At 33.6% G+C, this 21,302-nt stretch overlaps 1 protein-coding gene across 4 annotated transcripts in view; it reads right to left on the bottom strand.

Moving 5' to 3' along the window:
• Nucleotides 1-21,302, bottom strand: part of LOC109542114 (diacylglycerol lipase-alpha) — a 155,092-nt gene that overhangs the window by 48,129 nt on the left and 85,661 nt on the right. For 3 of the 4 annotated variants that reach the window (XM_019911172.2, XM_048665505.1, XM_019911173.2), the window contains exons 3-7: nucleotides 18,136-18,347; nucleotides 14,682-14,783; nucleotides 10,279-10,453; nucleotides 9,636-9,740; nucleotides 3,595-3,814 (exon numbers count right to left, since the gene is read on the bottom strand). In XM_019911172.2, the coding sequence (XP_019766731.2) occupies nucleotides 3,595-3,814; nucleotides 9,636-9,740; nucleotides 10,279-10,453; nucleotides 14,682-14,783; nucleotides 18,136-18,347 (814 nt within the window). The remainder of the gene's footprint in view (nucleotides 1-3,594; nucleotides 3,815-9,635; nucleotides 9,741-10,278; nucleotides 10,454-14,681; nucleotides 14,784-18,135; nucleotides 18,348-21,302) is intronic. The other variant, XM_019911174.2, reaches the window with a different exon arrangement.

Here is a 21,302-nt window from a genome sequence, read left to right as displayed (position 1 = left end):
ATACAATAGAATGGAGATTATATAGCATTTTAGCATTCTGGTTCTCAATTCTAATGTTATATCTCGGCTGCAGAGTATTTTGTTTGTTTTTATGTTTTTATGAAAGCGCTGCGAGTTACTTCAATTCGACACTTGATTCATTTTGTGTGTTCTGCTGTTTCAGTTATCCATGTGCCAAGATATTTGTAGACGAATACCCATTCCAGGTTGTCGTTATTAATATGTATAGATGGTCTATTATGGTTTGTGTTTTGGTTTTTTAAAGTTGCCTTGACTTTGTTTTTCTTTGGGTTTATATCTAGGCCATATCTCTTTCAGAAAATTTTTGTTAATTCAAACAGATGTTGTAGGTCTTTCAGACTGTCGGCGACAATAACGGTATCGTCTGCGTATCGCAAGTTGTTAATTATTTACCTCCTGACAGCGCTTCTTCAAAGATGACCTCACTATACACATTGAACAAGAGAGGCGACAATACACATCCCTGTCTAACACCTCGACATATTTTAATCTCCTCACTCCGACCTTCTCCGACTTTGACTCGTTGGGTGCCAATAAAGATTGGGTATTATTCTTATCTTTGCTATCGATGTTTTTTCTCTTTAATGTCTCTAGGAGTTTTGAGTGTTGAACCTTATCAAATTACTTTTGAAAGACGTTTTTGGGGGGTTTTAGTGCGTGAGGCTAAAGACCCATTCTTTTTGCATTGATTTCTAGTATTGATTGTCATGATATGTTGATATTATTCGAAGTTGAACTAAGGAATCGCTTCTGCGAATGTCTGTAGTTTCTGGAAACATTTCTTTCTCAAAAATCTTAGTGATCAGCGATACCCTCTCATTATAGTCAACAGTCAAAGGGATTTCCTCTCATTATAGTCAACATCCAAATGAGCCCCTATTTTCCCGAAGGATCTACGCCATCAAACAATATGTTTGAAACAATTTATTATTAAAAAAGTTTCATAGCGTTACGGTTACGTATCACTTTACGGTTTAAATAATCGTAGATACTTGGCCCAGTTTACAGCACCGTCTTCTTTTCTGGGGCTGCGTCAAAATAAAAAATGAAACGTTGCATCAAAATTGATCCAAAAATGGAGAAAGTCAAACATGTCGTAATGCACCAGATAGTATTTATTCCAGACTTGGTGCATGTGAGGTGGAAACTCGAGGCGATTTTAGATATTTACTATATTGAATCAAATTAAATAAGTGGGAATTATCTATTTATAATAACTCATTTTTTGAAAACTGTGTTGGTCCTTAAAAGAAGAATTTGATTAATCAAAACGGAATCAGCTGGTGCAGATTTATTCTAGTTGCACCACGTGCAATTTTTAGAGACCTTTTATAGAGCCCCCATATGGCCTAGATAGTTTTTTTAGTTTGGATAAATAGCGATGAAAGGGTTGCAATATAGAATGAATTGTTCATAAAATATATGATCTTTATCACCAAACCGTTACAAAATATTGACAATTTTGTTGCCCTCTAGCATCTGCAAATTATTTGCAAAAATAAGTAATGAAAGTAAAGTTACTTTCTCAAACCGTTCGAATTGATAGATCATGCATCAAAATTGGCCACCACATTTAACACAGAATAGAAGAACACTTCTACTGTGAATTATTAAAACTTGCGCTGCAGATAACAATTACGTTTGTGCCGCCCCATGTAGGAAAACCATCAAACGTTACAATAATAATGTCCATACGGCTTAATAGAACGCAGTAATGTAAATGTCAGATAACCCATTTAATAAGCACTCTAAATTAATGACCACGAGTCGCAAAGGTCCATAAAGTCACCCAGAAATGATACTGTTAACTAGGCATGAGTAACACTGTGTCGAGTTGGGGTTTTGAGTTGTTGCACCTCTGTGCGGCAATGAGTTACAACTTATCGCGTCTCACTGCGCCGCACTTTCGCCGGTGCGTTGCGTTGGCGCACCAATTACCTAAGGCTTTAAAAAGTCTTGACTATTTATCACATACTGTGTTTTACAAAAATGGCCAAATATTCAAGAAAAGATGGAAAAATTGAAAATCGTCACATGAATAGATAAAGTTTTCTCTGCCAGGCAAACAGCTTGTTATAGAGGGAATTTCGTTCCAATTGAGCTCTTGGTTACGTCTCAAGAAATTTTCAAACTTGAAATAATAGGCGATATGCACATTTATACTACTTAAGGCGTGAGAGTGAGATCTGGGGCTAGCAGATAACGCAATAAGCCAGAGGAGATTGCAAATAATATATTACAAAAAAGCGCAGATTATCATAACTAGAAGATAATAAAATTAAGCTCCAACGTAAATTTTTAATAATTCATGAAATCCGAACTTTTAAAGGATATTTTTTGTTGGTTTCTATCTTCGCTCGGCAGTTGAGCAACAGTTTCATTTTTCAGTGATTTTTTAGCGGTGTTTTGTGTTTAGTCGATAATTTTAGAAAACCAAAATTAATTCAGAAATTAATTTTAGTTTTGGCGTTGTGCATTAATCACTGCAGCTGAAAATTCAGACATATAAATGGCTCTAAATCTAAAATTAAATAACTAAAATATCGGCGTTTTGAGCGTTTTTCGTTTAGTGGTTGTTAACATTCGTTAAGTTGTAACGTGAAATTTGTCTGAAAATATTGCCATGAGAAGATTCACTCTGTACAAAAAGGTCAACAATAAACAAACTGAAATTGAACTACCAAGTAGGTTTACTGCCTAAAGCATCATCCAAAGGGAGCACGAGCGAATGCTTATACAAGTTTTCTATTTTGCGTTGTGTGTGGTGTGAACTACAATTTCACTTTTTGAGTATTGAAGGGTAGAAAATGGAGGATAGGGCGCCAGCTTGCAAAAAGATGGTTAGGCTGATCTCTAATCTATAAATGTTTGAGCTTCAATTGAGTTTAGTTTTGCTACAAGCAACTGAATTTTTGTGGATTCTCTACATTTCTCTCTCTTTGCTTTTCTGATTTCTAATAAGTTTGGTTTTGGACAGAATTTCTTCTGTCGTAAACACATTTCCTGCTTTCCTTCCAGGTGGCACTACGCAGATTTTGGTAAGCTTAGCATTATTTTGTGAAGCAACAATTACGGAGCGCTCAAAATTTAGGATTTTATGTGACTTGAAATAATTTTTGAAGGTTTGCAGAAATTTTGACGACATTTAGAACACACTCTTCTCTACTGAACACACAACTCTGAACTTGTAGGGTATTTTTCGTTTCTCAGTTTTTCTCAGAGCAATAACCCAGGGGCGGATTGAAGCTTTGCGAGCCTCGGGTCTGGAAGTTTAACACCTCACAAAAAAAGGTCTGCACATTTTTTAGGAGCAACGTTTTACCCCTTTTACTCGAAATTTTATTTTGGCACTTAAAAAATGCCACCACATTCGTTATGAATAACGGTTTACCAAGTTAGTGACTGAAAATTAACTGAGTTGCAAATGCCTATGGAGCCTTTAATGTTTATTACGTAATTAATATTATTTTTAACGTTGGAAACCCATTTAAACCACGTGAATATACGACTTGATGTCTTAAACATGTTCACTAATAAAAACATGTTTAAATAATGGAACATGTGCAAAATTACCTGTTCCACAATGGCTTTTCTTTCAATTTTCTGGAACTTTCTCAGCAACACCAAACCGACAACAACATCGGACGGTACTACATCTAAATCACGAAAAAAATCGGATAGCAGTCGAGCAATATCGGCAAAGGAGTTTCGGTTCCTGTCTGAAGGAGTGGAGCAGCAAAACAGAAAGCGGCATCTATTTTGCCAACTATCCTGATAGGCTCGCAACACTTTCCTAGAACAGAAAGTCAAAAGTACACTTGAACTGTTTGGATAGTTAAAGTCGGTAATTGTAAAGACTACAGCAAACTACAGTGTCCCGAACGAAGCGAAGCGAAGAACATGACAACAACAAGAAGTAAAGAAAAGGCGCTAAGAGAAACGCTGCATATTTTTGAATTGTTCGTAGAAAATATTATTTGCGAGTCCCCGCAGCTCTAGACAGTTAGAGCATAATAAAAAAGTTTAAGAGAAGCAAAGCCAATTAGCTTCGCTTAAATCGAGGACATTGACAGATTTGTTTAACTATTTCGGACTTCATTATATTCAAATGCTCTAAAGCATTTTCACAGTTCGCCCAGAAGAAGCAAAAAAATGTTTCCGTCGTTAATCGCCGTCCAAAATAATGAGATAACTTTGCTAAAGAGTCTTCGCTTTTGTACAAATTCATATGTAAACATGTTTCGTTCCTTTGCTACTTTACATTATAGGAAAGAAAGAAAATAAATATTTCTCATCTGTATCCATCCCGTTTGTTCACTAACTGCGACCAATTAAAAAATAATCAATTGCGTTATAGGCAAATTTTTTCGACTGTGTTTCGCTTCGCTTAGGGTCGCAACAGTGTCCCTTGCCTTTCGCTTCGGGCCTCTTGTGAGATAAAATTAATCTAATAATTTAATGCTTCAAAAATTTAAAAATATATTTTGCAGGGTGAGACAACTGTGTTGGTGCAAATTGATTGCTTTTCTAAATGCTTGTCAATGCGGTATATAACTTAATGAAACTGAATACTATTGCTGTAGAAGCCAATAAAGCCCCCTTGTCTATTTCGTATAACTTCATTAGTCAAACTTTCCACAGAAAAAAATAATGGATTCGTCCAATATTAACCTACTTTCTGCTACATTTCCGCCGAGGGAAACCTTAGGAAAAGCTAGTCGTAAAATCGATGGAAACTAATAGGAAAATGTCCCAAAAAGTATCATTTTCCAGTAAAAGTAGGATGACCCGTGTCGGATATCAGATAAAGCGCTCCCTTTCGGTAAATTTCTATTAGGGTCTAAGTAGGTTAATACCTTTCGACAGTCTTAAAGGTCTACGACTTGCCACTGTTCTATTCTAGGCCTTATTTCGACACATGATATTGAGAATCCGGATTGAAATGTTAAATAATACACTGTTTCCATCCGATATTCTATTATTGGTGGTAGGCGTTATTTTAGCGGAAGAAAGAAAATTCGTGTTCAGTAAGTTTAAAAAACCAGTCTCCATCCGAAGAAAATATGTAAATCAGATAAAATTGCTATAGTGCTTATTTGAATAGCAAGGGGTTTTTTTTACTATAAATGTGATTTAGGTAGCAAAAATTATTTCAAAAAATGGATTTATTCATAACTGAACTTTATTAAACTTGTAACTGCTGACACAAGTTTCAGTTTAGTACGTTTTGTGTGTTTTCTATTATTCTTACTCAGTTTGTTAACTTTTTATTCAATACCCTTGTCCAATTATAACTAAACTTGTTGGCTACAGTTCGCTCTATGCAAGCTAATAAGCTGTTTTTATAATATAACGTCTCATGATGCCATATGCAGAAATCAATTAGATTGTCTCATAATCAATACAAGATGGAAATATTCTGTAACAGACATTAATACTTTTTCGGGAGCAGATTGTAGTATTGATCATCCCACTGCTAGTAACAGTTTTTATACTTCGCTTTAAGAATATAATGTAGACCTTCCACTAAAAACAGCAGATTCATAGAACAATTGAAAAGAATCATCCCTTCGCCTTCAACGATAGAATCATCGCAACATTAACCAATAAATTTGGAATAAAAATGTCGAATAACGGTAGAGGAATATCACAGAGAATTTTCTGCCAAAGACCAGTAAACTTATAGTCGCAAGTCCGAAACGTTGATGATAGTTGGGAAGTTATGAAGCAAAAAAAATCTATAAATGGACTCTGTGACGATGTTGCAAATAGATCTCCATTAAAATATTCAGAAAAAATCCCGCATAGATCGCGAAAACACACAGGCACCGAAATGAAATCGAACACCTTTTTATACAGTTTCTTCGCAAGACTTGTTTGACACAATTGAATCCGCACTGTTTTTTTGGTATATCGGGGCAGTGGTGGACCGAAGGCACAAAAACAGGAGACATATGATATAAACGAAATTGAGCACAACTCGAATGTAATACAAGCAGAGATATAAGAGAGATGAGCGACTCTTCAGGCTGCAACCGTTTAACGGGAGAACTTTTACCAAATGTGATATAGACGTGAGGTCAATGAGCTAAGGACTAATTTACCTCTTTGGTTATTCCAGTGCACTAAGAAGGGTAGTATTTCGTTGATATTACACCGGTCTAAGATTCTGGTTCGAATTATCAAGCGACCGCTAAAAATCTGGTCATCTGGATCTACAGATCTCACAGCTCAGAATTATTCCGATGGTCATTTCTTTGATTACCAAAAGTCCTTTGACTAACTAGATTGGAAAATACGCGAAAAGGATGATGGCGAGATGGGAACACCTGCACACCTGATTTCACTCATTAGAAGACTTTATAAAAACAACATGCTCAAATAATACAGAAATATCCTTTAGATCCTTTCTCCAGAGCTCTTTCACATACGATACAACGTTGATAGCAGCATTAGTTGAGGAAATGTGGCGCCTTCTAATCGGATTTGAGACATTTGGAGCAATAGATGAGGCCTGGCAATACATGAAGTGAAATGCAAAATTAGGATAGTTGATCGTTTTAAAGCTCTAACCTAACTAAACCTGTAAGGCAGTTTAATGATGCGCTACGAAGATTTCAAATCGTAGACCATCTAGGCTCATATATTGGTGACACGGGATCAAGTGAGAGCAACATCCAAGACTAACAGGAATGACAAAAGTGTAATGAGTATACTACAGTATAGTGTGATGGTATTATTTTCCATCTTTCGCTGTGGAGCTGAACTCCGCACAGTTAAAGCATCGGGCAGAAGGAAAATTGATGAATTGAAAATTGCAGCACCACATTTAGAAAAAACAATTTTGCCCCCCCAAATCCCACATACAATGCACATAATGAGTGAGACGATTCCTAGCGAACTGAACATCCAGAATAGAATCTGGTCTATTTGATTTGCAGAACTTCAAGAATAATTGAAAAACGAAGGTCCAAAGGGCGCTCATTAGTTCGATAGACTGATGAGATTTATGATGGTATAAATAAAGCCCAAAATCCAAGCAATTGGAGGGCACTAACAGCACACGGTTCCCAGTACGTAATGATAGAACAGCTACAGAGAAATATTCATATAATATTAAACACCTCTACTCCGTAATATATTTTCACGGTCCAGAATATATGAGCAGAATTGACTTAATTAGCTAAAACACGTTAATTAAACATGACAAAGAAGTCAGTTCTAAAAATGCCTCTAAAGATTTGCTTTTGAAAAATTACTTTCCAAACGCGTGGCGTATTTCAATAAGATTGTTATTAGTTAGATCTTACAATTACATCCACTGGATGCTGAAAATATTAAAATTTGTTACGCTTTGTTGATACTAACAAAGGCTGAACTCTCGGAAAAGGAAACTCTGCTCAAGAAAGTTGATTAAAAAATTCAGAACAAATTTCTTTTTGTTAAAGAAGTTTTTATATTCAAAGCATTTGTATTCACAACGGAGTTACGCCGGATGTTTTTAATATATTTTCGCTCCCATAGTTTCCTATTTCTAAAGATTTTCCCGAAAACTTTGGCTTAAAAATTGGGTTCCTGCTTTTATTGAAAGGATGTTAAAATGGAGTGAATAAATGTATAATTACATGTAAAGAGCGCCAAAAACCATTTACTAGCATAAAAACTTTGAAATATTTTGTCCCTCAAAGTGGTGTTGAAAGCCCGAATAGTTATTGCTTGGCAATAAAGTGCACATTAAGCATTCCCCGATTAATATTTCGGTAAAAATATTTTCAAAATTTCGGCTCTGATAAGAACCCTAAAATAGTAGACCATTTCTTATTTTCGAAACAACTATGTATTTGGTAAGGAAATGTTCCAGGGCGTTTTCTATTAAAGTGATCTAAGCTTTTCAAATAATTATTGTAAAAATGTTAAGTAAATACCAGTGTTCAAATCCCATTAAGAAACTCGAATATTAGATGGTGCTAAAATCATGTTCAATATCGTTTGCTAACTCTGCAACTCTGCGAGTTATTTTCTGTGGAGTTACTAAAAAGATGTTGATAATATTCTATACAATTTGGAAACGGTCAATCATTTTAGACTAACCCAAAGAATGGAGCATCGAACATCTTTTCTAATTCAAATTTATGCGAAACAGTGGTTTATAATCCATATTCAACGGCGAATTATTTCTTTCTGGAGTCTATGCTTACATTTTTGCGCGTCATCCAAAATTATTTAATGGGGAAAAAGTGCAACAAAGTTTTGAATCTATGAATACAGGATTTTACAAAATGCACGAAAGTTCTGTAAAAAGATCAACGCACCAACAAGGAAAAATAATTATTTGACGCCAACAAATTTTCAAAGGTTCGCTTTATTTCCGTACCAAGACAGTCAAAAATTTACCACTGGCCCATTGGGGATAAGCGCAGAAGCTTCCCCAAAAATGAGCTTTAATTCCGAACAAATCCGCATCAAGTTTTATTAACAACATTCTCATAAGATTACAAAAACTTTAACTTGTAGAGGAACGTAGGCATACATTTTTTTTTTTATTAAAGCTATGCCAGATCTGAACTTCCCCTTTTGAACTAAAGAATGGCGCAGTACCATTTTGATCATGTAGATATGGGACACACTGTATAATAAGTTGAAATACCGAGTATCTGCATCATGTATGTTAAAAATTCTATTACAGATTACATACAAATGAAAATAAAAAAGAGTCTCGAAAAATATAGTAGTTTTGTGGGATATACTGATATCTGATCGCAATCTTCGATTCGGGAACAAAAAGTTTGTATCCATGAGAAGGGCGTTATATCTTCGCGTAAACCAACTTTAACGTATTGTGTTCTTTTTGTTGTTCAGTTGCCAACATTCGTCTATAATTAGGGTTGTGTTTGTACATTTTTTTAAGGAAAATAAGGGTTCTTAGTAGGAGTTTTGTTTGCGAATTTTTTCAATGACGCGCTTACAATGATTAATTCAACGTAATTTTAAAATTGATACCAGACATGCTTCTTTGAACATTTATTCTTCATCTATGGTATTTTCCATAGCAATGTAACAGACACCTTTTATCTTTCACTCTATGGTAGTTCAGACTTCTTACGGATTAACAAAAGAGTAAGAGTAAACAAATAATCATATTAATTCGATCACTGAAACAAATAGATATAATAATCGATAGATAATTTGGGCAGTGCTCCCGTCTCTGAAAAGCTCTTAAAATGTATGAAACCCGATATCTTTCAGGTTTAACTTTTAGACATTTAGTTAACTCTTTGTACTTAAACTGTACATTACTAGAGTGGCCACAATTAGTGTTCTATAGTGCCTTGTGCAATTAAGAAAAAAGTATAATTTATAGCTAATACTAACAAAAAGTTAGGTGATTACGGTTCACTAGGCGAACAATTAGCATCTAAATACCATATTAGTGAAATAAACAGTTATGACAAAACAAAATAAAACACATACAAATATCTAGGATTAAGAGAGTTATTGACTGTTGTTGTCGTGTGCACAAATCTGCATTAGTAAATCGAGTTTTAAATGTAATATTACTGTGTTAGGTAGCGATATAATACAGATAGGCGTTACAAGTGAAAACCAAAACTCACATTCGCGATATGACAAAAAAAGGCACATCGCAACGCTGCAGTACCAGAGTGGATAAGGCGTGATTTTCGCAGTATTCGCATACTCTATTGCTGGTTTGAAAGAAACTACAAATGGAAAAAAATGCCTTTCATAGTAAGCCCTATTCAATGTATTAGTCAACGGAAAATAGTGGAAATTGAGCCGATTTAACCCTTAGATGTTCATATATAAATAAATACTCCTTATTTCCTACAGAAAAAGGCTATCGACCTAATCGGTCTCTCTGTCCATTAGGTTTTAATTTACTAACAATGGCAGGAAGAGTTAGGAGAAGCTAGAAAGCTGCTTGCGGCATATTCCGACTTGGTTCAGATTGCAATTGACACAAATAAATTTTTAAATAGATTTTAGAAGGTTACATATTTGTGTTATGTTGCATGAAGTTATTAAGCAGATTTGGGGCAAAAAATAATGATAGCAAAGTTTCAAAATAAGCTATCGTATATATGAAAATTATCGTGTTTTTTTTTACTAGAATATAGTTCATTTGGCTACAACCTGCTGGCTGCATCTAGATGTATCTTATTAGAGTTGAAACATGTGCCCATCCTAACTTTTAAAAGACCCTGACACACAAAGCAAGCATTTATAAACCAAAAATACCTTTGCCTCCAATTTCTAGTACTCCCAGAACGTTTATATTGGAATTTCGATTCAGACTCTCTCATAGATCGTTGGTACTGCTTCATTTTCACCCAGGAACGGCCGGCTGTATCGTAACAGCACCACACAGTAATTAGCACTGATAGTAGAATGCACCAATTAAAAACTACCATAGCTGAAACGAAATAAAGTATATATTAATAATCGTGTATGATAAATAAATGCAAAAATATATTGAATAACGTTTTGACAACATATTAGGAGAACCAAAATGACTCTATTTTTATAGCGACCGCTTTGCACTATGAACATTCCGGAACAACCACGGAAAAATATCAATGAATGATGGGGTTGAGTTAAGATATATTTATGTCTTTATTAAATGCGCAAAAAATGGTCCCTGAATTGCATGATTTATTTAAGGAACTTTCAAAAAAAATTAAGAAACTATTTGAAAATAGAGCAAGTTGAAGGTCCTTTTTATCGAAAAGTTGAGAAAAATTGTATTAACATTTATTCACTGGCTTTGATGATCAAATTGTTTTTTTCATTTCCAATTGTTCGATAATACTTTATTTTTATAATGTACTTTTTTATATGTTATATAATTTTTTATCCCAAAAAACCTCAAAATTTAAAAATTTTGATACATGACAACTTTTTTTATTTTAATCTATTAAAAATGTACACTAAGAATTGTCTTTTTTCCTTTAAAATATGAAATTTTTGGGATTTGTCTTCCCCGGCCAGACATTTTCTCGAATATATTTTTGTGACAAAACAACTGTGTTTTGGATCGGCAAAAGGCGTAACCTTCGCAGATCTTGAAACCCTTCCGATTTTATTAATATTTTGTTCAAATTTTCCCATCATAATTTTCTGTATACCAGTAAGCCCCAAATTGATCAACACTAATATTTTTTTTACAATCTTTCCGCTTAACGAATTTTTTTTCAGAAATAGTGCTAAAGTTTGTATTGTGACATATCACTGGGACTGGGCAGTAGGATGTATCTTTCTTTCTACTTCTTACGATTGAAGAAAAATAACATAGACCGCTTTTAACTTTCACAAATTTCCCATTCAGTCCAGGTTATGGCAGATTCTGATATTAGGTATGAAAGTATTTTGTTCGCCGCTGGTAATAACATGAATTCCTAGGTTGTAGAGCCAAAGCTGCGGTAGACAAAAAGCTTTTGATGCTGTCCTTTCAGGCAACGGTATAGTTTGTTAAAGGGCGGCTGTAATGAACAATTAATGTTATCAGAATGGTCACTTCGCCTGTTATTCTTCATTAACAGAAATCCAGCATTGACATTGTCGCATTGTTAAAAAAACAGCTAATCTGGAGAAAATGTGGAAATATGATGCATAAGGCATTACATTATATTTTTATATCGCCCGTTTATATTTGGTGTTGACGCTGATTTTGCTACTTTTGCAAATTTTGCATTTGAATGAAAAAAAATGAATGAATGAATGCTATAAAAGTCTTGCAAATAATTTGATCGTTGCTCACATTATTCCTTACCCTTCTCCCAAGAAAGTTTTGCGTCTCATTTTATTATGAATTTTTGTGGACATAAAAAGTACCATTGCAGGTCTTAATTCTTGACCTATTCTCTGGCCAAAGCAGTGTTCATTTTTCCCAATCTTGCTAATTCTCTAACTCGTTTCTCGGTGTTTTTCTCTTGACATAAATACTTGTTCTTCTTTATTGCAATTGGGCTTATTGACACAATACCAATTTTTTGCGATTTAGCAAATTTTTCGACGCGGATGAAGGTGTTATGTACTCTTAACATGTTCATTCACAATTTTTGAAATAAACAACTAACATAACGCAATTATCCATTCAATTTCTCCTAATTGAAAAGCTACAATGGTTTATAACACATTAATTTTTGTAAAAATATACATATTTTTTAATTTTACATAACACCCTGCAGCAATAATAAATATATATTTTTATTTTAAATGTAGAATTGACACGTGTATTAGGTATGCATATTAAAATACTGCATTAAATCTCGTAGCGCTTTATACAGTATTAAAATTCATATTACTTTATGTGATAAAACGATCAAAGTTTTTTAGATAAAACATTTCTACTTTTTGATGTAATCTGCATCAAATTTTGTGGTTACCATTTGAATTTTTCAATGGTCTTTCTCTAGCCCGCAAGTAGAAAGGATGTCTTTTAATGTAACACGAATAAACTTCTCTCTTCCAGGTATAAATTTTTTTGAAGCATTTTTGTAAGACCTTTTCCTATAAGTGTTTCAAGATAAAAAAAACTATCCGGTATAATTATGATAGATATTTCAGTCCCCAATGATTAACTGTAGGCTATAGTTTCTAATGTAGTAATTTCGATGCAGTAATGAACGAAACAAAATACAGACAAAACGAATTAAGGAAATTGTGAAAAAGACAGTCGGCAGTTTGGCGATCAAAAAAAGCATGTTTTAAAACTGAAAAAGTAAATGTCTACGGTTGAATAATTTTTCAGTACAAAAAAGAAGACTTAGCGAACAGCTAATGATGTTGTGAGACGAACAAACTTCCACCTTTCAAGGATTAACTTCTTATGCGGAACAGTTTTTGTCAGATCACCCTCTATCAAAATATTTTCGTGTTTCAAGATTTTTAAAACTATGCCGGTTTACTATAGATATTTTAGTTCCCACAATTAAGTGCAGACGATATCTTCTAATGTAGTAGTTTCGATGCAGGAAAGAAGTAAATTAATGAAACTGTACGGACAAAAAGAATGATAAAATTCTGAAAAAGGCGGCAGTTTCATGATCGAAAAGAAACGGGTGATAAAGCTGAAAGAAATGTCTACGGTAGAATAATATTTAAGTAGAAAAACGCCAGCCAATAAATTTCCTTTTACTAAAAAAGGAGACATTTGCGAACACCTAATGATTTTGTGGCACGAATAAACTTCCACCTTCCAGATGTTAACTACCTATCCGACAGATTTTTTTGTAAGATCACTTTCGTCGAAATATTTAAATGGTTAAAGTTAAAAAAAACTATCCAGTATACTATGATTCTTTTAGTTCGCAGTTATTAACTGCGGACGATATATTTTAATTGGGTGATTTCAATGCAGTAAAGAAGTAAATGAACAAAAATTCGGACAAAAATATAAAGGAAATTCTGAACAAGAGCTCGAAAAAAAGAACGCTTTATACCTATAAAAAATATCTACGGTTGAATACATTTTTAAGTGGGGCAAAGCAAACCAATAAAATGAGTGTATACTAAAAAGCAACTAATTTGCAAACAGCTAACGATAAGTTTGAAGATTTTTATCCTTTGATTCAAATGGCGATAGAAGTAAAGAATATGAAACTTAATAACAATTAGTCAGGCAACTTTTTTCAAAAGTAAAGTAATACCTAATATATTAAAAAACAACTTCTAACTAAAAATTCTAACATAAAAAACAAAGATTGATATGAAAACCAATTAATGTTGTTTGTATATATCGGTATATTTTATTGTCCATCTAAAGAACACTTTAATCGTGTAAACAGAATGTCGCCGATAATTTTAATTTAATGAGCTTCGTATGTTTCTTTAATTACTTGTATTTTTTATTTTTGACACTTTTGTTGCTTCAATTTTTCGGTAAAATTGTGTTTCAAGGAAAATTGACATCCGACAGCCTTATAAATGTTTTCCATTTTAAATTTGAATCTTGGAAAGCTTCTCGGATCCGCATACGCTCGTTACATTTTGTCATTATTTTGCAAAATAATTTTTGAGCAAAGCCGCAAGGAAATGAATGATGTACAGAAGAAATAAAACGGGACAAATATTTCAGGAAAACGAACTGAATTTCTCGGTTCAATAAGTGAAAAATCCCAAGTTTTAGTAAACATAGTAATATTATTCCAAGATATAGTTACTCAAGATAATTCTATTAAGTGTCTAATTTTACCATTTAAACTAGGTCAAAAAATAGCTTCCTGTTATGCTCGTATTATCTCAATGACGGACTTCCATTGCTTCTACCCAAATAAGACAATAAAGCAAAATCAAGACAAACGCAATTTTATTGGAAAACCATCTTCGCTCAAACCATTAAAGTTTCGTCTTACCCCTTCTATGAAAATATTTAAATTTTAAAACCACAACCAAGTAAACACATAATCTTTCAGTGACAGGCTGCAAATCGTTATTGGCCGTTTTCAGGTTTTTCCCTCTTTCGGAATAACGATTAAAGGAAAATTACGTATTCTGTTGGATGATAAATGAAATAAAATTGTAGACAGAACATTATTCTTGGAAAATTAAAATGGAAATTGCAGATGCAATTTTCTAGTGGTTCAAGAGCATTCATTTTTCTTGTCAAATAAACCAAGCAGTTTTGTTAAAAAAATACTTACCTAAAACAGTCTCTTTAGCCTTATCGACTGGACAGTCGACATAGTAATTACTCAACCACACTACTCCAGCGGTTAACCAACCAGCTTCGATGATCATCACAGCTGGAAACAAAAGTATTATGAGGGAAACAATAAAAACATCTAAGAACAAATAATGCTGTAATTAGTCGACTAATGGCTTATTATTGACACGCTGCCTGCTGGGTGATTTAGCTTTTGAAAAACCAGTCTAGCAATGTATTCTGCTACAATAATTATGTAAAAAATTTGTATTTTATTCATTAAGTTGAGAGAGAAACGGTACCTTTATTTAAAGGGGTTGATGGTTTGACAATGATTTTATGCCTCGTATCACGATATTTGCAGTAAATGTCTAGCATTGCTAAGTGACTATAAAAAGACACATTTTTTTTACGCAAAAACTATGAATGCTACAAGAATTTACTAAGAGCACAAAATTGTGAACAAATGATTAGTGCATCAACCTAAAAAAGAAAAAGAATTGATTTCATCTTCCAACTAAAACGTTCTGGTAGTTTTTGTACCCCGACACTCAAGAATTCACCACTTGTCGAAAACGGCTGAACTCGATTGTTTCATTAAAATATGAGTCTTACATAAGAACAAATTCACCGCGGGTTTCACTAAAATACATCGTACCATTCTCCCGATATTTCAAAAAAGATCAATTTTTTGAAGAATTTTGACGATCAATAGCAGAGGAGCCAGACCTTTTTTTGGTTAATAAAAGTTTGGTCAGATCGTCGTCTTTTGGTCCAAAGAATATCGCAATATCCTTTTGATCATGAGCTTACGGGACACCCTGTATAATGCATTAATGGGTGTTATGCTGTCTCCGGTTTACAATCTTCCCAACATGTGGTTGGTTCTAAATCGCGCAGAATAAGCTAAACATTTATAATTAATTCACACTGTAATTTTATTTCATCTCAAATTAAGAAAGCATTGCTGTGGACCACACTGCACTTAGAACGCACGATAAAACGTTTTTAAATGCGGTTGAAGGTGTATACATAGACACAATAAATACCTCAAATTTTTTGAGGAGACAAACTAGATATGCTAAAAAATCAACTTTTATTACCTAACCAGAAAATTGCACAAGACTTTCTAAAAATCATGGCCGATGGTCGCAAAACTAAACGAAATCTACGACGCATCTATAGATCACACATGGTTTCATACATCATTCAACAAAATAGGATCATCTGCGAAGTAACTAACTATTCAATTCGTACAACGAATTTCTACATGCAAAGCACAGAAAAGTGAAAAGGCATCCCAAATATAATTGATTAATATATTTAAACTAATGCTAAAAAACCACCCGCATATTTTATTAAAAGAAATGTGGAATCACAGTTTTTGGAAAAACTGAATGAAACTGAAGATACTGAAAATTAAGACAGACTACATGAAAGCAGATTGCTTAAAACAAAAATTATACAAATGCTTTGCAGACTCCAACCACTGAACAAATTTTAGAACGAAAGTCTTCATGGAATTATAGTATATTTTTCGGCTACTTATGTTGAATCCAAATGATTCCTTCAGAGGAATAATTCTATATGAAATTTTTAAGAATAAGAAATGGACACACAATCTGGACCACATATAATCAAAGGAAGCAAAGGATGAAACCAGATCTCTACAAACCTTAGAGACTTAATATCAACATTTTGGTTAAAATAATAAATAGTTAGAGTGTTCACCAGAGTAAACCCAATTGAACAAATTATCGAGGTTAACATAAAAAAATAAAAACGAAACTACCAGACATTTAGTAATACTGAAATTTCAACATATGGCAGTAATAGAAGTATAGAAAATCACAAATGCAAGAAAGCGATTTTGATCGAATGAGATTAAAAAAATAATTTATTAACATAGGGAGCTAAAACAAGTAATTTGCTCAGATTTAATCAGGACCTACGGACTATTTTTCAATTAGATTGGGCAGAAAACGGTATAAAAATATGTGGACAACAACACCTGAACAATCTAAGATACGCGGATGATATCGCCTTGATAACAGGCAGGAAAGCTGGGAATGCTGGAAGAAATGGACACAGCAGTTAAAAATATAGGTCTTAATATGAACTACGTCAAAACTAAAACTATGACGAACTCTGATGAAAACATCACAATCAGAATAGAGCAAAAAAGAACAAGTTGATGAATACATAGATCTGGAACAAATTGTTAAATTCAACAAAGAAACCAAGCAGCAGAAATCAAGGGACGAGTTAGATTGGGTTGGGCAATATTCGCCAAATTGACCTACATCCTAAAAAATAGCAAATATCCATAATACCTCAAAACCAAAGTATATAATCAATGGGTACACCCTGTTCTCACCTATGGATCCCAAACATGGACACTTGCCTCAGAAAAATATGGATAAAGTAACAAAAGCACAAAGATCAATGGAAAGACAAATGTTAGGAATATGTAAAACTGATAGATAGAAAGAGAAACGAGTGGATAAGAAGTAAAACGAAAGTAAGAGTGTGAGAAAAGTGATAGAAAAATTAGAATGGAAATTCGCCGGTCACAAAATCAGACGAAAAATAGAACACGTATTCTAAACTGGAGACCCTGGCAAAAAGAAAAGAAGTAGAGGAAAATCCCAAATGAGGTGCGCGGATCACCTGAAGAAGCACTCTGGAACTAGATGGATGAAGATGGCAACATAAGTTTATTACAGTGAGACTATTAGAAGAATTTGACACAGCTTATGCAATAATATTTTTGATTGATGATCATTTTGTTTGTATTTGTTTTGTCTCATAAAACTTTCCGTTTGTTCTGTAGATTTTTTTTTCAGTACAACTCAAAGAGATTAAACATTTTTTGCACATGTCATTTCGGAGTCTAAATCTTCGAACTGATGCCAACATTTAAGTTTTTTTGGACTGGACAATGTACACAAATGCAATCTGCGTCCGCAAAACCACGTAAATTATGCGTTATAGCGTTATATGAAGAAAATAATTCATGCAATTTGTGAGCTGTGGAATCTGCAGGCTTTCCGAAATAAATAATGACTGAGAATGTAATAAACATTATTCTAGAGAGATGATTAAATTCAATCCCGTCCAAATTAAGTGCAGGCAAATGAGTTATATAATAGATTGGCCCATTAAGAAACGATATGGACGAAGAGCAGTTAAACCCGGCTCAAGTGACCATAAAACGCCTGCGGAATTGTTCCTTCCATTTGTCTCAGCGTATTAGATGCGACAAATGGCCCAATGAGCTTTCCCAAAAAAGTAGCATTAATAAACTCACTTAAAATCAGGGACAACTAAACAGGATAATGCATCTTTAAATTAGTAACATTATTTGTATAACATGTAAAAATTCACAGACTGCTTAATATAAAATCGCGTAAATGATTGTACTAAGTGAAAGTTAATTATAATATACTTACACAGTCTTATGTACAGAATATACTGCATCGAACTTCTCGGGCCAGTTTCCAGAATACTTCCCCGTAAAGCTACCACGCATACAGCTACTTCTATTATCATGGACAGCAGTAATATGGCCAGATATCCTACTACGAGACCCCATAATAGTAGGACGCAATGAACACTTCTGTCATATTCTACTACGACGAATATCACTCCTAAAATTATTGTCCTGAAACAAAAAAATACATTTTAGTTGTTTTTACTAAAACATCCGGTAAAAGTGTTATTTCTATTTAACATTGAACGAAAAATAATCTTCAATGTTTTAAATGAACAAATTACAAATATGAGTCAAGTAAATTAATCAAACAGATTGTACGTAAGCACAGCATGTTCTTGAAAGAATTTCAAATTGAGATTGACCCGCTGCACCCAAACCTAGTTTTTTACAGTCATTTAGGACTTCCGGCCGATAATCCAGAATATAAATATGTCCGAACTATTTTCTCTTGTGTGTGTGCGTAGAAACAGTGTTTCCACTAAGTTTACTCTTCAGATCAGTAATAGTTGGTTATTGTTAAACATCTTCATTTTCTATTGGTGAAAATTGGGTGCGTATGCTCTAGAACCACTTTTGGCTGCCGTCCAAGTTTATTTGTCGATTTCTCGGAATCCTCGAGCTTGCATGAGGTGCCACAATAGACATATTATCATCTGCTTATGTAACTAACAGAACCCTGTTAGATGAGGAAATGTTTACATTGTAAATTGAATATAACACTGGACCCAACACTGTACAMAAAAARGAACTTTGGCGGAAAGCCGAATTTATTTTTTGGTTTAAGTTTATGATCATCCAGTAATGATGGCGTTCCSTCCGGTTTTTTCTTTCGTTTGAAGATCATCATGGGTTCTGTTAWTTTTCAGCTATTCGGAAAGAAAATAGTTGTTTWGCMGTATTGTATCAAAAATGTAGATTGATTTGTAGCAATTCATAGAAGCTTTACTTAGTTAACGTTTTTCGTTGATTGGAGCGTATTCTGGTGCTTTTCTAAGGTTTCTTTTAGTTCAATTGTTTTCATTAGTTCAGCTAATTTTATTTTGTGATGAGGCAAATTCCAGCTGTAGTAGAGAAATGCAAATATATTTTCATTCTGGCATTCTGCGAAAATTTATACTTTCTGTCGTTTCGCGCTCAGTTTAATCGCGTGTTATTTCTTAATCGCATGCCATAGTGACTAGTATGTTGATTCCACAGCTTTTTAAGAACTTTTTAAATATTTCTGGATTTTTGCATAATTTTATAGGCCGTCATTCTTGTATTGTTCTAACGTTTCTTTCAGTAGCTGAAGGATCCTGTTTGATTTTAACGAGTTTGCTTTTGTCTTCTGTTGATCTTGTTTTTTCCAGAGTCTCCTAATATATTATTTTCCACAATTTGCTAAATTTCTGTAAAAGCTTTACTGAGAAAATACTTTTTTACTAAATTTGCCACCTTGTGAGTTAGAGTACTCTAATTTCGCTCCGAGAAAGAGAAAAATCTTCCTAAAACTACTTTGTTCAAAAGAAATTTAATTGTTGTACAGAAGGTATTGGATAGGAAAGATGGATAATTTGAGGATTAAGAACCGTAAAAACTAATGAATTGAATAGATTGGGCAAAGTGCCGCATCCAAGTTTTTATGTTTGATAAATTCGAATGTAGTTTGTATCAAAGCATAGATTAGCAATGCTGAATATGATGGCTGACAATTGTTTTATATTATTATTTAGGGAAATATTCAGCTTAGGTGTTATTACCAGAGATTAGTAGAATACTAAGTAGTCTACTAATCTATGTTATTTATGTTATTACAAAGCTTTTAATTCTCAAAAATTATCAATTCGAAAATCTAAAGGAAGCTACTTTATGTCTGCAGTAACTTTACACAATATCAAATGCATTTGAAAATGAAAACACTAATTAAATTAATAAAAGATATATTGTATAGTCCCCAATGTCCCAAAATAAATCCACAACATTGAKTCCTCGTGAAAGATGSAGAGKGGGATAATTGAGCTAAACTGTAGAATKTTTAATGGTGGTTTCAACTAACAAGAAAGTRTATGCAGTTGAGACCTCRCTAGTTTCTTAATGCAAATTTGGTATTTTTGTCCGTTGCCAGACATGTGGGACAAATAAGTGATTATTTACAGCGATAGAAGTTTAAGATTATAATTGCACTTTCCTCTACATTTTACAATGGTGCAGTAAATGCCTTCTAAAATGCAAATCATAGTTCCAAATTTACTTAATTCTAGTTCGTTTCTTCTCTGAGCTGAAAGGCAAATAATCTAAGTTGAAGGGGGATGAACATCAGGATATTTTATTTCTAGATTTGATTGCTCGCCAGATATGGCCGGTAGTTCATAATTGATAAATGCATTGATCGAACTTCCTAAATTATATTTAAAAGTCAAATGCAGATAATTTACTTTGATCTTTACACCCGTTCGTTGGCACCCACAAGTTTGCTTGAAAAATACCGTTAAAATGAACGATTGCATTCCTTCAAATTGTACACTATAAAACTTAAACCAACCTAAGTTCCTTTCATGTATAGAAATGAAAGTTTTCGGGAATTTCAAATAGGAAAAGACACAGCAACATGGGATCCATAGGGAAATCTGAAAATACATATGGCGTATATGACGTATATGGCGAAAAATACCTTTAAAATGAACGATTGCATTCTTTAAAATTGTACACTATAACAGTTAAACCAACCGAAGTTTGGACAATATGGGATCCATAGGGAAATCTGAAAATGTATATGGCGTCTCAAATATCGAGTAGGTTTTGGATACCGTATGAAAACGTATATCAAGCATTAGAATTTTTGAGATAACATCTAACTGTATCATTGCTATTGTGATTTAAATAAAAAGTTTGTTTAAAAACTAAATTATCGATAGATAAAGTGGCCCAATAGTGAAATTAGAAGGCAAAGTGCTCACTTTTCAAATTGCTCACTGCTTCGTACTCCTCATAGTAATAAAAGTATTCTTTACACACTTTAATATTCAGTAAATAATTCACACACATTGAATAGATACTATGAAGGCTTTCACGGCCGGTCAGATTACATTTAGGAATGTTTTCCGGGCTTTGAAGCCGTAGTCTATCGGAATTTCTTCCTGACGT

Source organism: Dendroctonus ponderosae, unplaced genomic scaffold (assembly GCF_020466585.1).
Source record: "Dendroctonus ponderosae isolate FM_Combo_2020 unplaced genomic scaffold, Dpon_F_20191213v2 Dpon_F_20191213_4, whole genome shotgun sequence".
In the NCBI taxonomy this organism is placed as follows: domain Eukaryota; kingdom Metazoa; phylum Arthropoda; class Insecta; order Coleoptera; family Curculionidae; genus Dendroctonus; species Dendroctonus ponderosae.
The sequence above is the reverse complement of the archived record's forward strand: the minus strand, read 5'-3'. Positions and strand labels throughout refer to the sequence as shown.